This window comes from Mus pahari, chromosome 10, assembly GCF_900095145.1.
Source record: "Mus pahari chromosome 10, PAHARI_EIJ_v1.1, whole genome shotgun sequence".
Taxonomy (NCBI): Eukaryota; Metazoa; Chordata; class Mammalia; order Rodentia; family Muridae; genus Mus; species Mus pahari.
In genome coordinates this window covers 45,952,112-45,968,547 of record NC_034599.1, presented here as the reverse complement: position 1 = coordinate 45,968,547, position 16,436 = coordinate 45,952,112, and the positions used below count along the sequence as shown (strand labels likewise).

At 47.2% G+C, this 16,436-nt stretch overlaps 1 protein-coding gene across 4 annotated transcripts in view; it reads right to left on the bottom strand.

The window, feature by feature from the left end:
• Positions 1-14,867, bottom strand: part of Ppp2r1b (protein phosphatase 2 scaffold subunit Abeta) — a 41,969-nt gene extending 27,102 nt beyond the window's left edge. Inside the window, exons 1-5 of one of the 4 annotated variants that reach the window (XM_029543764.1) lie at positions 14,803-14,867; positions 6,361-6,451; positions 5,721-5,821; positions 2,892-3,124; positions 2,156-2,303 (exon numbers count right to left, since the gene is read on the bottom strand). In XM_029543764.1, the coding sequence (XP_029399624.1) occupies positions 2,156-2,269 (114 nt within the window). In that variant the 5' untranslated portion in view covers positions 2,270-2,303; positions 2,892-3,124; positions 5,721-5,821; positions 6,361-6,451; positions 14,803-14,867. Of the gene's footprint in view, positions 1-2,155; positions 2,304-2,891; positions 3,125-5,720; positions 5,822-6,360; positions 6,452-7,197; positions 7,421-14,802 lie in introns of those variants that run through there. The other 3 variants (XM_021207721.2, XM_029543765.1, XM_021207725.2) reach the window with 3 other exon arrangements.
• Positions 14,868-16,436: the final 1,569 nt, after the last annotated feature.

Below are 16,436 nucleotides of genomic sequence, written 5' to 3'. Positions count from 1 at the left end.
ACTGGCTTCTTTCAACCTCCATGTTCCAAGGTTGGTTTTTCTAGCCCATGTCCTCTCTTTACCGACAACACTGTCTCTCGCTTACCTGTCGCTTCTTCAGAGTTCGGCACCGATTAGCAGCCAGTGCTCTATTATGTTTCATTTATTTGTATAACATTCAGGCCTAATTTTTATCATGTCTGCTTTTCTCCATTAAAATATAAGTTCCGGGCTGGAGAGATGGCTCAGAGGTTAAGAGCGCTAACTGCTCTTCCAGAGGTCTTGAGTTCAAGTCCCAGCAACTACATGGTTGTGAGCCACCATGTGGTTGCTGTAATGGGATCCGATGCCCTCTTCTGGTGTGTCTGAAGACAGCAACAGTGTGCTCACATATACAAAATAAATCTTTAAAAAAAAGTTTATATATATGTATATATATTCATGTTCCATGAGAGCCAGACCCCTGTATACCTGTAACACTTAACACTAGAACCGTGCCTTACATATGCAGGTATTCTATGTAGGTACTTAATAAATGTTTCTGTCCATGAGCAATCCATGAGCAGGTCTTCTATAAGTACTCAGAGGGAGCACAGTGTATTTGTATTTCTTAACAAAGCACTGAATATTTTTTGAGTTCCAAAGCTCACGGCCAGCTCCCACCTAGGACTGGGGGAGTTTCGTGCCCACTGGTCCCCATACTCTGGCTGCTTTTGGAGCACGGGAGCAGAGTTTTACAGGAACTATATGACCCTGGCTGTCCTTCATCAAAAAAAATCTGCAAACAGGAAGTATAGAAGACAAAAGAAAATGTCAAATTATGTCATGGGAAATATAACCAGCTTAATTCCAAATAAGGACGCTAAGCCTGCCTAGTCCAACACAAGGAACCCGCCATGCTCGCATGGCATCTCTGTACTCAGCAACGTTACTGCCAATGTTCAAATTATAAACTTAGAAACTTGTAGCTGGAGCCTATGTATACTCAACTAGCTAAAGATAGCCTTGAACAAGCCTCAGAAACTAGCTGGGCTTCCATTCCCTTGAGTATCTGTGTCATGGGCTCCTAGGAGAACCTAATTCCATAACACACGTAGCCACTGAAAACAGGCTGCGAGCAAGAGACAGTCATGTCCGTGGTTCCTCCACATCAATGAATTCCAACCGGGGATCACAAATATTTGGGAATTATTTTCTAATCTGTACTAAACACATACAAACATTTTCTTGTCACTATTCCTTAGAAAAAAATAGTAAAACTATTTATAGATCATTTACATTATATTTTGTTTTGTTTTTATTTATCTACTGTGTTTATGTGAGAGAGTGTGGGTCATGCATACCACAGCACCTCTGTGAAGGTCAGAGGGCAACTTTCCGGATTTGGTTTTTGCCTTCCACCTTATTGAATCAGGGTCTCCCTTGTTTCTGCTGCTGCTGCTGCCCTGTGCACCCAGGCTGGACGGCCCATGAGTCTCAGGGTGATTCTCCTACCTCTGTCTCCCACCTTTCTGTAGGAAGGCTGGGTTACAGATGAGGACCACTACAGCCAGTCTTCTACATGGGCTCTGGGTATCAGACACAGGTCCTCAGGCATGGGCAGCTATCACCTTTAAAGATTAGCCTTCTCCCCAACCGTGGTTTACATTGAATTAGGCATTGCAAGTTATCTAAAGGTGACTTAGAGTAAGTACACAGGAGGATGTGTACAAACAGTGGCAAATACCATACCATTTTATATATGGAAACTGAACTCTAAGATAAACAGCCCTACATGATCCTAGGACCATCCCCATTCTCTGTACTGAGAAACAACTGTATTAAGTAATTTAGGAGTTCCCGATTTTTATCATTTCTACACCAAGGAAACCCAGACCCTTGGATTTAAGATCACTATTGTGTATAGTACAACCATACTTTAGTGCAGAAATTAACAAAGTCAGAATTGCAGGAAGTGCTTCATCTCCATACATAATACAGCCCACAATTCTGAAAGACACCTGTCCCTGAGACAGCCCTGGCTTCCTAGTTATGCAACCCAATTCATCTCTAACTCTTCCTCCGAACAGCTACTAACAAAGAAAAGTCAGGCCTCGCTAAGAAAGAAACTCCAGGTCAGAAGTGAGTACCAAGGCTGCAAATCAACCCTACATTCGCGTCAAAGGTCTCCAGTTACCTGTTCATCTGAAGCCAGATTCGTGAACAATGGAACAATTTCAGTTTTCACACTGTCTAATTCCAAAACTTTTGCAAATTCACCCAATTTGGAAGCAGCAGCACGTCTCACCATTGGTGTATCATCCGAGCAGAGAGAACGGAAGTGCCTGCAGCATAAAATAAGGTGCTTCCTGTCAAACACGTGGGTAAGCGCGTACCAAGTGCAACACAGAGCCTTTAAAATCTCTCTTTTATAAACATCAAGGACAAGGTTTCTACTCACAGTGTAAAGAAAGGACTGGAAAAACAGCTTAGTCAGGAAAAGGCCTACCTTCCACCCTCCCCAGGACCTACTTAAACAGCTGAGCACAGTGGCCATGCCTATAACCCCAGAGGGGGCAAGATGGGAGGCAGATGCAGGCAGATCCCCAAATGTGTGCGGGCCAGGTAGGCTAGTCTATGAAGTGAATTCAAGGCTAATGAGAAACCTTGTCTCAAAGAAAAGAAGAAAGGTACCCGAGGATCAACACCAGAGGCTTTTACATGAAATACATACACACATGCGCACATGCGATACACACACACACACACACACACACACACACACGAACAAAATAAGCCATCAGTGTATACAACTACACGGAAAAGCATCATCAACCCCACTAGCCTCACATGAAGCACAGTTGGAAACTGAGCACCGGGCAAACCCTGCTCTGAGAGTCCCCAATAATCCCAACACTAGAAACTACTCTTACTGTCGAATCTCTGCCTTGACAGCATTTGAAGCTCTGGGGTAGCAAACACTGAACAAGCCACATGCAGACGTGCGCGAGGTGAACCAGTCCCCGCTAGCCAGGCGCTTCACCAGAGGCACAAAATGAGCTTCAAGGGCAACGGGAGTGTGCTCCTGTGAGATCTGCCTCAGCGACTCCACAGCCTTGTCTCGAACGACAGTCTCCTCCACCGTAGCCAAACTTTCCAAAGGAGGCTGCGAAGATCAAAGAGGAAAACCAGAGATGACAACTTATTAAATCAGGTTAGACACAGATTGTCACCTTTTATGTGACTGAAGGGAAACAGGACATGTAACCAGAATGTTAACTACATCATACCAAATGGTTACTTTCAGTTCACACAGTGATAACATATGGTGTGGCCAACCTGAAGACACGACTTCTGTAGAAAAGCCAAGATCGAATGTCCCAGATGGCAATTCCCAGATGGTGTCTACAAATGACACTGTGGAAGAGACTTGACACAGAATTACTATTATTTGGAGGGGGCGTTTAAATGAATGCAGCCACATTGAGAAAGGAACGTGCTGTTTCCTTAGGAACAAGTCCAAAAACTATGGCCAAGCGTGGGGGCCACACTGCATGATCATTTCTTGCCAGGCTACAGAGTTCATGCCCTTCCCTGCACCATCCTACCATTCCTGCAGGTGTAAGCTCAAGAGCACCTATTTTCCCAACCAATACAAAGCTGACTACAACACCATTTTTCCCCCCAAATACATTCAGAATCTTTCCATGAGCCAAAGAACAGTCAAAAACAAATGCAGAGATGGGGGTGGTCTTGCAGATCCAGAGACAAAAAAGACAAGAGGTTCAAGGTCAAGCCCGTCAGTAACCTGATGTGCACAGCCTGGTGGACAGCAGAAACAGGCTGCTGCTTCTCTGAACATCTAGCTGCCTTTCTAAAAATTTGTATTTGATCCCAGGTGACTTGGCAGAAGCTAAAGCTGTGAGATTAGAACAAAACTCCACAGCAGACTGAGCGAGAAAGAGGGTCAGGACTCCGGTTCAAAAAAGTAGAGAGCTTTGTGCTTTCCTAGAGGGTGTCTTTTCAGTGGGTCAAAGGTCCACCGAAAAGACACGGCTTCTTACTAGGCAGTCTTTCATGAGCTGTCCCCTGCCTACTGCGACATATTCTAGCACCATCGCAGGAGATGGCCAAACTCCAGGAAATGCCTTATGAGTTGTCCCTTCATTTGAATTCTGCCTATTTCCCAGTGCCCTTCTCTGAGCCCTGATGACTGTGTCTGCTCACTAGCCCAGCTTTTCACGCTCATGCAGCTCTGAACCCAACAAGCTTCACAGCTGCAAGCCATCGATGAATACTGTTGTGCCATAACACCAAGGATCCAGAAGGAATGAGCACACGGGATGCCTTGCTCTAAGGGAGCCTACATTCTAATGGGGGAGACATCAAATTAGAACAGGGTGATGGGCAAGGGCTGGTTGTGACAGGCCAGGCCTCTCAGATACAAAATGGAGTTGTCTGACTTATATGGACTCCACTACAGAAAAACTCTAAATAGCATCTCTCTGAAGATAACGTCTACAGCCAACGTCTTAAGGCAACAATGAGCTGGGTTTATAAGGAACAGAAAGACCAATGTGTATGGAATGAAGTTACCAAGAGGAACATGTGTGTATATAATGAGTTTTTCATTGCTGTGAACCCAAATAGCTAACAGAAACAAAGGATTTATTCTGGTTCAGTTTCAAGGGTTCACTTCATGGTTGCCTGGCCCCATGAGCCTCAGCATGAGCCTCAGCATGAGCCTCAGCATGACAACATGGCAGTAATGAAGTAATGAAGTAATGAAGTAATGAAGTAATGAAGTAATGAAGTAATGAAGTGTGGCAGAAGAGTTTTCTGACTTACTGCAAGGAAACAAAGGAGTCCAAGGACAGAAGCCCCAAAACAATGTTACTAGCCAGGGACAAGTGCACATGAATGCACGTGCAAGACTGACCTGGGATAGATGCAATGTCGGCAAGACTCACAGCTTAGAAGTGAAGGGGGAAGAGGACTTAAGGAGGCCCTCTCCTGCTGGGCTGTAGCTCAGTGAAGGGACACTCACCTGGCATGCAAAGGCCCAGGCTTCAACCTCTAGCAGTACTAAAATCAAAGCAATCTTCTAGGCGGGCCTTGCATAGCTAGGTAGCTAGTGATGACTCAAAAAGAGGGGAAAATGACAACCTGTATATAAATCTGTTGTGATTTCTACAAGTCTCCACTTACCTCTTCTCCATCTATGTCTGGAGTTCTACAGAACCATCAAGATAGAGCTAGGAACCATGGGAGCCAGCACTGAATACACAGTGGTTAAACTCCTCATCAGACAGCCCTGCCTTGTCAGCCGCCAGTTTCTACTCATCCTTTAAGGTCTACTTCATCTGCATAGTGGTACACACCTTTAATCTCAGCACTCTGGAGGCAGAGGCAGGAGGATCTCTATGAGTTCAAAGCTAGCCTGTTCTATATAGACTTCAAAGTCAACCAAGGCTACATAACAAGACCTTGTCTCAAAAAATACAAACAAAAGAAAAGGGGGAAAACCTAATCAAGTTCTTTCCCTCTGCATCTCTGAACTAATAAGTCTACAGGGGCAGAAATAAGCTTACATTCAGCTGATAAGATCGGAGTCATTATTATTATTAAAGTGTCTACATTATTCACTCAACCACGTTATTACCATCTGCCCATAGGAAGTCTGCATAAAACGCTGCAGTGTGCCTATCACTGTTGATCCTACAAAGTTCTAGAGTGAGCGTAGACCATAGAAAAGTACTCACCAGCAGACAGTGGGCAAAGTCAGGACCTCCCACCAAGCCAGTGAAATTTCCCAGCTGCTCAGCAAGAGCTAACAGCACCTCGTCTTCATCATAAATAGTATCTAAAAATAACAACAGTTGGTTACCACGGGGGCAAGTACCACTGAGCAGGCACTCACAGAGCTGGTGCAACTATAATCCTAAAAGCATTTTCCTCCCTCTCTAAATCACAAGTCTTCCTTAATGTTTCACACAATTTTAAGAAACTTATATCCTGGAGCTGGAGAGAAGGCTCAGTGGTCAAGGGCACTGGCTGCTCTTCCAGAGAAGCAGGGTTCAATGCCCAGCACCCACGTGGCAACTAAACAACTGCCTATAACTCCAGTTCCAGGGGATCTGACACTTTCACATGCAGGCAAAACACCAATGCACAGAAATCATTTAAAAGGAAATCCATATTTCACATCAATCACCGTCCCACTAGCTACACGGTTTATGTTTGAGTATATCTGACTATATGTAGCATTTCTAGACACCTTGCAGAAGGCATCAGCTTAGTCTAATACTTATAACTACTCTAGGTAACAAACTAAAAAAAATAAAAATAAAAAGTTTGAAAGCCAATAGAAACTGGAGCGTGTTTCTTTCAAAGGACACATACCTGTAAGAAAAGGCAGCAGTTCCGTTCGAGTCCTTTCTACCCCGAGTGCTAGAGCAATAGTTGATAACTTCTTAATACTGTTGAGACGGAGCTTTAAAAACAAAGTGGGAGGGAGAACAAAGCAAAGAGATGGTTGCAATTCAGGTCAAAGAAGGAAATAGGTGAGATGCTGGGACACAGTATACTGATGACTGAACCTTTCACTTAGACCTTAATACTAGGAAAACTCACGGACCGTTTACACGTCATTAGCCAGAAGCTATCTTAGGAAGAACACTGAAGGGCCGGGGAAGAAATGAATGAATGAAAACACGCGGACAGTGAGAGGTTCTGAAAAGAGAGAACTCTGGACGGAGAGAAGCAGGTGAAAGAAACGGTTAAGCACAACTCCTCCCTTTTCAGGGAAAAGTTCTATCACAACTGATGCACCACTCATCTGGGTTAATCAGCCGCGGCGCTCTTTCCACCCAACCAGCCCAGCTAGTTCGCCCGCCGACGGACGCTCCGCACCACTTCAAAGGGAACCCGGGCCCGGGGCCGCTCCTCCGCTCCCGGCGGCCCCGCAACCCGCCTGCGCTCGCCCACCCGAGGCGCGAACTGGTTCCCCGCCCACGGCCGGGGGCAGAGAGACGCCACCACCCTAGAGGGTCGGAGGAGGGCAGCCGGGGCTGAGACGGACCACCGCGGACCCGCCGCCCCACGCCTCCGTCCCGACCCGTCCCGGAGCTGAATACGACACTGCCACCCCGGGGTCGCCCCCACGGCAGAGCCGGCCTTCCCGCTGCCCTACCATGTGCGCTTCCGCCCTCGCCTCGGCTCCGCAGCCCAGCCTAGTACCTGCACGTCCTCGTTGCGGAGCTCGTCGATTAAAACCGCAATCGGGTAGAGCGAATCGTCTCCATCTCCGCCCGCTGCCCCCGGACCGGCCCCTGGCCCCGCTGCGCCCGCCATGTTCTTCCTCCTCTGGCTGGTCGCCGCCGAAGGCCCCGTGCCCAGGTCACGCCCAGCACCCAGGCCACGCCCCACGCCCAGGCCACGCCCCACACACAAACAGGCGGGGCTAAATCCAATCCGCCGGCCCCAAGGAACCGATGGAGTCAAGTTTTTTCCCTGCGCGTGGCGGCTCCGGCCTGACCCCCATTGCTGGAACTGGAGGTCTGAACTCCAGAAGAAGGGCGGGCCGAAAAAACCAATGGAACCCCTGCATCCTTTCCCCAGCCGAAAGAAACAAGGGCAGGGATTCATCGTCTGCTTGCTGTGCTCTGAAGGAGAGTGGCCTTAGTGATGGGTGCGGAGCCTCAGTAGAACTCAAAGACAGGCCAGAAGGAAGAAGCTTTAGCACCTCCTCCGCCACCCCCACCCACCACCCCACCCCACCCCACCCCACCCCCGGTTTCTTGCTGGCCCTGAGCCACTGGGTCTTGGTCTTAATTTCCCCCTGGGCGACAAGCCTCTACACAGACACACACACACACACACACACACACACCTTCCTCTGGCCTGTTTGCCAGAATCGTGGCTGGCTCCTGCTCCTTAAGACAAATAATGAGGGCGGTGAGAGAAAATGAACAGTGCTGTCCAAACTCCCCAGTCAATATTTTTTCCACTCAAGCTGTTCAAAACATGCTGCTCTCTTGTTTTTGTGTTTCTTTTCAGTGTGGTATTGGAATGGCGCCTTCTGTTGTATTGTCTTCTCTTTTTTTTTTTTTTCCTTCTTTACCAAGAAGCACAACAACCTAACATAATTGGGCCCAGTTTTATTCTCCCCAGTTCAGTGCAGGTGTAAACTGGCTTCCCTAAACATCCAGGAGTCACCCTAAAGGACCCCAGGAGGAGGTGGTCCTGGGCCTTTTCACACAGGACTTAATGGAAAAAGGTTCCACTTCCCCTATGGAACCGCATAAAGTAACTATCTCTCTTTTCAACTTAGATATAAGCAACTTAGATTGGTAGCTCTGCTCAGCTATCACAAGTTCTCAGCAACTATTTTGTGCCTTAAGGAAATTGTCATTAATAAATGCAACTTAGAAGGTAAGTTGTTTTTGTTTTTGTTTTTTTTTCTTTCTTTTTAAAGCATGGGACTCCTAGGAAGTAGGAATAGTTAGCCTTTCATAGTCAAAGCTTGAAAACCAACAGACTTCAGTTTGGGGTTTGTTTTTTTGTTTTTTAACTTTTGTCCACGAATGAATGCTTAAAGACTCTCGTTTTATTTTGATAACTTTTAGATTCACTTACTTAAGGCTGGACTGCTGGGGTGGCTATCTTTTTTAATTTCAAAAACTGTGTATGTGTGGTATGTACACACATGAGCCACTGACCAAGTGTAGTCAGAGGGCAGCTTACGGAGCAGGTTATCTACTTCTACCAAGTGGGTTCCAGTAACGGAACTCTGGTTGTCAGGTTTGGTGACACACGCCTTTATGCATTGAGCCATCTAGCTGGCCCCCAGGGACTACCCAAATCAGCCCTGCGAAGGATTTCAGCACCCATATTTGTGTGAGTTTCAGCACAGCTTCCATTGTTCTGGCTCCTAAGAAATGAACAGAGGTGGAGGCTAAAATGAAAAATATGTTTTTGTGCACAAAATGGAAGGCAGAGGGCACCATGCAATTACAGTCTCAATGGCTCTAAATGTGGTAGGAAAAGGGAGAAACTGGAGGCGTGAGAAGGGCAAACCCTAAAGAAGACGAGCTTGGGCCGACAAGCCCAGAATCCCAAAGTGTGGCTTAGCTTTGGTGTCAGACACATTTGTCATACTGAATTACAAAACTATCAACATTATTGATTTTAATAATATTGGTCTTGTGGCTTCATGTGTATTTGACTTGTAAACCTGGTTTTGTAGCTGTATAAAGACTAGTTTAAAAAGAACATAATAGTGGTTTATATTTGAAAATTTAAGTAACGTTTAATAATTAGACTGAGTTCTCAGGATTTTTGGGTTTTTGTCTTTAAAAATGGATCAGGGCTAGTGAGATGGCTCAGCGGGTAACAGCACCCGACTGCTCTTCCGAAGGTCCTGAGTTCAAATCCCAGCAACCACATGGTAGCTCACAACCATCTTGTAAGGAGATCTGACTCCCTCTTCTGGAGTGTCTGAAGACAGCTACAGTGTACTTACATATAATAAATAAATCTTAAATAAATAAATAAATAAAATAAATAAAAATGGAGCCAGCCATGTTTAAGAGTTCATGCCTTTAGCAGGGTGTGGTGGGGCACGCCTTTAATCCCAGCACTCGGGAGGCAGAGGCAGGCAGATTCTGAGTTCGAGGCCAGCCTGGTCTACAAAGTGAGTTCCAGGACAGCCAGGGCTACACAGAGAAACCCTGTCTCGAAAAAAAAAAAAAAAAAAAAGAGTTCATGCCTTTAACCCCAGCACGAGGAAGACAGAGAGGCAGGTGGGGCTTTGTGAGTTTGAAACCCACCAGCTCTACACAGTGAGCTCCAGGTCACCCAAGGCTACAGAGTAAGACCCTGTCCCCCCAACTCTCAAAAAAATAAGTACACCCAGGAGACAGAAGCAAGAGGGCACAGATAGCTCTAGGCTGGCCAGGGTTCACAGAGGCCCTGATGGGTCCAGCCAGGCACAGGAAGCCCCAGCCTTCGACCCTACCTGCACTTGTCCAGCATGCTGCAGACACTATTCTGTCCCCCTCTAGGCCCGTCTCTAAAATGTGTTTCAAAGTGATAGAAGCAAGCAAGCACAGAGAGGAGAGGACTAGTGAGTCCCACACCATGACAGGCTCATAAACTTGGCACACTGGCATTAAGCTTCAGAGTCAGCTGTGAGCACCATGAGTGGAGGCCTAGGGAATGACTATGATCAAACATGAAATCACAAACTGAAGGAACAAGAGCCTAGAAATTGCCTGGCTTGAGAGTCACGGGGGCCACACTTCAATTCCCAGCTGTCTCTGATTCATTGTGACCTACCTTCTCCCCACGCCTCAACTCTCCACCCCCTCACCCCTGTAAAACAGAGCTAAGCACCTGGTTCCTACTCCAGTGACTGTGAAGCGATGAGAACAGAAGAGGTAATAAAGCAGAGAGATGCTAATAAAGCCTTCCGCAAACAATGAAACTGGGCCACAGCAGGGAGAAAGGGGGCCCAGTCCAGAGGCAGACATTGGGGAAATCTGACCTACTGACCTTCTTTGACTGAGGATAATAAATGTACATTCCTGGGCCTGTGGATGAAGCTCAGCAACAGAGCATGTGCGTCATATGCTAGAGGCTTTGGACTTAATCTACAGGATGAAAATGAAAAGTTAACAGGGAGACAGTTCAGCGGGTGAGAAAGAGCACTGGCTACACGACATGGGGCTTGTTGCCCGCCAGCCCGGCTCTGGGTTGAGTGAGAGATGCTGCCTGTCTTAAGGGAATACATGGTAGAGAATGATGGAGCAAGACACCCTCACAGATGCCCTACCACACACATGTGCTTTCTAAAAAGAAAAAATAATAATAACTTAATGCATCCCAGCACTCAGAAGGCAGAAGCAGGTGGCTCTCTGTGAGTTCCAGACCAGCAAGGGCTATACAGTGACACCCTGTGCAGTTCCTGGCCTCTAGCTCAGACTTACTGAGTCAGAGTCCCTAAACCTGGAGCCAGACATCTTCCAGGGCTCTCCAGAGACTTTAATGTGACAGATGTTTGAAACTAATTAAAAGGTTTATCTGGAAAGACAATTACCAGGTCAAGCAACAAGCACCAGCTCAGAGAAAGAACTAAACTCTTTGGAGTCCACCTCTGTCCAGGAAAAGCAAATACTAATGCTAACTGCCAATCAATAAGCAGCTCTTTCTTACTGGCTATGTGGGCTTTGCCTGATTAAGAAGTTAATTCCTGGCAGCCTGCCATGCTTTACCAATACAGCCTGTGGCGTTGAACTGCTTCCATACCCCCATCTCCTCTCCAAGACTGCTCAGCTTCCTCTCCACTTCCCACACACACTACAAAAAACTAATGACCACGGAGCCCAGGGGCAGCAGCTGAGTCTAGACCGAGGACCAAAGGTAGCCTCCAGAAATGAGACGGTCTCAGCACAAAAGCAGAGCTCCACACCCACACGGCCCTTCACTCGCCCAGTGTGAAGTGAGGGAAGGCAAGATTAGACTTGCCCAGTTCCTGTACAATAACACAGCAAGAATATGAATGCACAGGCTGGAGGAAGCCACAGCCTTCACGGCTCTCTCCGTCACACAGCAAAGGACCAAGCCTAGGGAACTCTGAATGACATCATTGTCTTCAAGTGAGCCCTTTGCCTCCTTCTCAGACAGAGGTTTACAGACAGGCACAATGGCAAATGCTGGTCCCACCCATGGTCACTGGCTAGGGCAGAGTGAGACCTGTGGGTTACAGCGCCCCTAGACTTGTGTCTCACTAACAGCACCAACAAGAAAGGGATGGATCCCTCGGGTAGTGAACGGAGTCGAGTCACTACCTTTGTGTGCCTTCCCATGACTAGCATCCCTTAGCATCAGCCAAGGGCTTGGTTGCAGGACATACTTCTATGCCAAAAGCTAGTGTTACTCAAGGCACTTCTATAAAATGGTTCAGAACCTGTGTACAGTCTGCACCCAGCCATGTGTTTTAAACCATCTCTGGGTCATTTCCCCTAACACAATGCTGTAACTATCTATTCAGGCATAATGACAAGGAAAGAAGTCTGTCCGTGGTCAGTAAACTCTCATTTGGATCTGTGGATATGGGACCTATGGATAAACAGATCTGTACCTTCATTTAGCAGGGTGACCCTGTAAACTGACTCCCATGTTCATGCTTAATTCATTACAACGTAGCATTTTCCGTGGTGGCTCTGGCGGTGGCTTACGCTTGCGTTTACAGAAACACTGTCTCATCCTAAGGAATGCGAATATCTTCCCCTCAGTTTCATATCCATCTTTTCACCTTCTTTCACTCTTTTCTCTTCATGGCAAGTCCCCCTCCCCACCTTCTCTAGACCACAGCACCCCAACAGTGAGCACAGGACTCAGCTGGGGGCACCTAGCGATGAGATGGTTCAGGACTTAGGAGCATGGCAACTGTCCTTCCTCCCCTCATCCCCTGGGAGTCTAGGGTAAGACACCACTTGAATTCTTGGTAAGAAGAATAAAAGAACTGGTCTAATTAGGTCAGGTTTGGGGTACTACCCGTGACCACTGAGAGGACATTCTGGGAGCCAGGGACACCGTAGGGCTGTGATGCCATTTCTACCACAACCAGTTGTGGTGCAGGGCAAATTCCTCTCTCTGAGTCTTGGTTTGTGTATCCATAGTCTGTCCAGTTTCCTCTGTGTGGCTGTTCAGAAGATCAAATTCATAGGATGCTCAGAGCAGGGTATGACAGCGTGCACCCACAGAGCAGCACTCAGAGGGTAGAAATAGGGAGGTTGAGTTCCAGCCAGGGCACCAACTGCTCTGCCAGAGGTCCTGAGTTCAATTCCCAGCAACCACATGGTAGCTCACAACCATCTGTAATGGGATCTGATGCCCTCTTCTGGAGTATCTGAAGACAGCTACAGTGTACTTATATGCATAAAATAAATAATTCTTTTTTAAAAAAGAGTTCCAGCCAACCTTATCTTAAGGAAAAACAAGGTACTGCATTCACCTTTCACCTTAGCACTTACTCAGGAAGGACAGGCATGAGGGTCTCTACAAGTTTGAAGCCAGCCAGTGATATTATACACACATACACATTCTCTGTCTCTCTCCCTCCAGATCTTATTCAAATATCATCCATTTTCCTGTATTTCTGATAATGCCCCCCCTTTTTTATCACTAGACTCACTGCATCTAAGCTTTCAGAATGTGAAATATAAAGACTTACATACATTTGGGGCTCCATCACTGTACCGCAGCCTCCCTGAGCTGGCCTCACCTATGGCATCCATACATGCCCAGCTATTCTCCACTCAGTTCCACTGTGCCCATGGGGTAGAGCCTAGCTTTCCTTCCCCACTCTTAGCTTAGAAGCTTCTTATCACAACTTACAGTAGGCCCAGTCAGCATGAGCAGTGACCCTCAGCAACCTGTACAATTGTTCCCAACCAGAGACGTGATCTCACAAAAGTGAGACTTACTCTCACATGTTCCCGCTCTCCAGGGTGCTCTTGCCTGATGCCACCCTCCTGCCCCACCCCTCACCCCGGGGTTCCTTCTCACTTCCTTTTCAGAGCTGCTCGGGAGAACTGTTAGAAAATCACCACTCATAAAAAAGGACCTGTGCCAAGCTCCCCTGCACATGCCTCTCATAACTTGGCAGAAATATAGCTGAGACTTGTAACCACAGACCAGAATGTATACTAATTTCTAGGACTTCAGGAAGTCTGCTCCCTCTCAGATCTGACTATGAGATTCGATTTAGCTGGGGTCCACATGTTCTAGGAAAGCCCTAACAAAGGCTGAGGGTGCAAACTCCGGGCTGTGGTTACTGAAGGGGATTAAAGTGGTTTACAAACAAAAGCAGACTGGCCTTGACTAGATCTTTCTTTTGCTCATCTACTCTTCCAGGCTCTCCATCCTAGCATCCCAAGGAGGTAAAGGATAGCAGACTTCAAGCAGGTCCTGACGCTGGCTGGGGATGAGCGCAGCAGCAGAGTACTGTCTAGCACAGTTGACATCCTGTGTTGGATTCCAAGGGGAGGGACAAACAGAGGGATGGGAGAGGGGGATGGAGTCTATGAGTATCAGCTTCCCCATCCACAAGGAAAGAGGCAGTGGTCATGGACTGCAAGGGCTCTGAACTGAGCTACAAGCCCAGGCTTTACCATCAGCTAGTCTTCCAATGTTTTCCCACAAATTCAATCGAATGACTAGAGGGTTCTAAAAAACAAACAAACAATCCTTCCCCAAACCACATAGAAAACACCAGCCTCGATGCATACAGTCTCTCTGGGGTTAAGCTAAAATAAATATCAGGTGGTATGCCTGAGGGAGGTACGCCTGAAGGAGCGGATCCTCATTCTGTATTTGGCATAGCTGACTGTTCAAGTCCTGAATCTGCCTATATAGTCACCTGCACATTTAAAATGTGACTACTACTTCCTTCTGCAAATGTTTGCTTTTTGTGTTGTGGGCTAGGCCTGAGGAGTTATCATCAAAGGTGTTCTAAAGCCTCTTACTGCACAAGGCTCACACCCTGCTAAACACTGAGTTACTGTGCTGTAAACGACATGTCGGCACCAGAAGGCAAGAACTAGGGATACTCATATATCCTCCAGACTGCCTGTGTCAGTATCAGCAAATCAACAGCGGTAGGGCTAGGAGTGTGTATGTGAAAAGGTTTGCTGGATGTCCATGCTTAAAAATGGGCAGGAGTCAAGTAGTTGCCCCTTAAGAGACCTCACTCTTCAAGAACACTGTCTTTTATTACCTACAAATATAATCAAGGACATAACAAATACAACTGAAACTAACAGAGAAGTAGCAACTTACAAGATTGCCTGCCAACTGGGGAATCGTAGGTGCGGTGGGCAATTCGTCCACACAGGAAACATCTGCATCTGTAGAAATGCACGGGGCAATATAAGGACACATCTCAAAGCACTCAGCTTGGATATTTCAACACATGCTGGGAATACAGCAACCACCAAATCAACTAAGTTCCTGGAGGGAAAGGAACTCTGCGATTCTAAGTGGAAGGGTGCCCTCTGCTGGACACAAGTGAGTCTCCATGATGGCTACATAGACAGGACTGTGTAAGCCCAGAAGGCTAAAACTGAAGCAAAGGTGTGGCCACACGGTTAATCTCTGGTACTGCATGCACGCACACAGACACTCACTGTTGACTACCCACCCAGTCATCACAAGCGTGAGTTGCAAATATAGAAACCCAAGAAAATGAGAACAGGCAGGATCTGGAAAGTTTCTAAGATTCTCTTCTGAATGGCACACTAAGGCACGCTGTGTCTCTCTGGAAAGAAAGAATGGAAACACCCTACAGGTGATTCCAGGGAAACTTAGAGGCACGCTGTTAAAGACGGGAAGGAGGTGGCGCACGCTTCCGAGTGGTACGTGGTATCTTCTTGGCGGCTGAGTGAACACACTTCAGGTCACTCCTCTCAAAATGGGATTAACCTTTGCTCTCGAGACTGAGGGAGCAAGCAGCAGCTGCAAAGAGAATGACTGCAACCTGTAGCAAGACAAGGAAGTGAGGGCTTCCCTGCACCAGCTCCACAGCAAAGCTAACTGTGCCTGACGACCATGCAAAGCTGCCTCCAGGCTGAGCCCTGAGTAAGGAAGACGGCTCAGCCCCTGCACACATCTTACCCCAAAGGTCCTGCTCACACAGGGCCCTGCCTGGAGAGGAAAGCAGGGCCAAGCCCTGGGGTAGGTGGAGTCTGCCTACTCAAACTTTCTTTTCCTATCTAATACATAGATCCATAGATGACCAAATGTTTATTTTGCTTATAGAAGTGTTAAGTGGAAAGAATGAACCTTACAGGAGACAAGCAGCATCCATTAGTGTGTATCAGTGTCACATTAGTCAAATGCTTGTCCAGAAAAAAAGGATTCCAGAGGGCATAGAAGACAGAGCAGGTAAGGCCTAGAGAGGGGAGAGGCCCAGATAAGGGCAGGAGACTAGGGGTTGCCAATTAGAAAAGAACATTAGCACTCTGCCTTCTACATTAGCTGTGGCCTTCAGTGTGATGCTTACCTGGGCTTTATCAAGGGCAGGGTGCTGAACTCTGGGTTCACACTAGAAAAACCATCCAGAGCTTTCAAAGAATGACGGTGCCTGGCCGATAACTCCGACACTCCGACACAGGACTGCGCAGCTCTGGCCAGGCATGGCTGCTTTACTGGTTATGGTTTCTCCAGTGTTGGGCACACTGCTTCTAAAACAGTCAGTAAATAAACAGAGAGGCCCCACTCTTCTTATTTGGCAATGCAAATGACTGGCTGGTTAAATGACTGGCCAAAGGTCAAGGTCAGTTGCTCCAGTGTCTACAAATGGAGATCAGGGCTCTTCTCACAGCAGCTGCTGTCTAGACCTGGTTAGGCAGGTCCCTGAGGAGCCCCACGGTGAGGAAATCTGCCCGAGTTCCCCCCTCCCCCTTCGGCTTGCT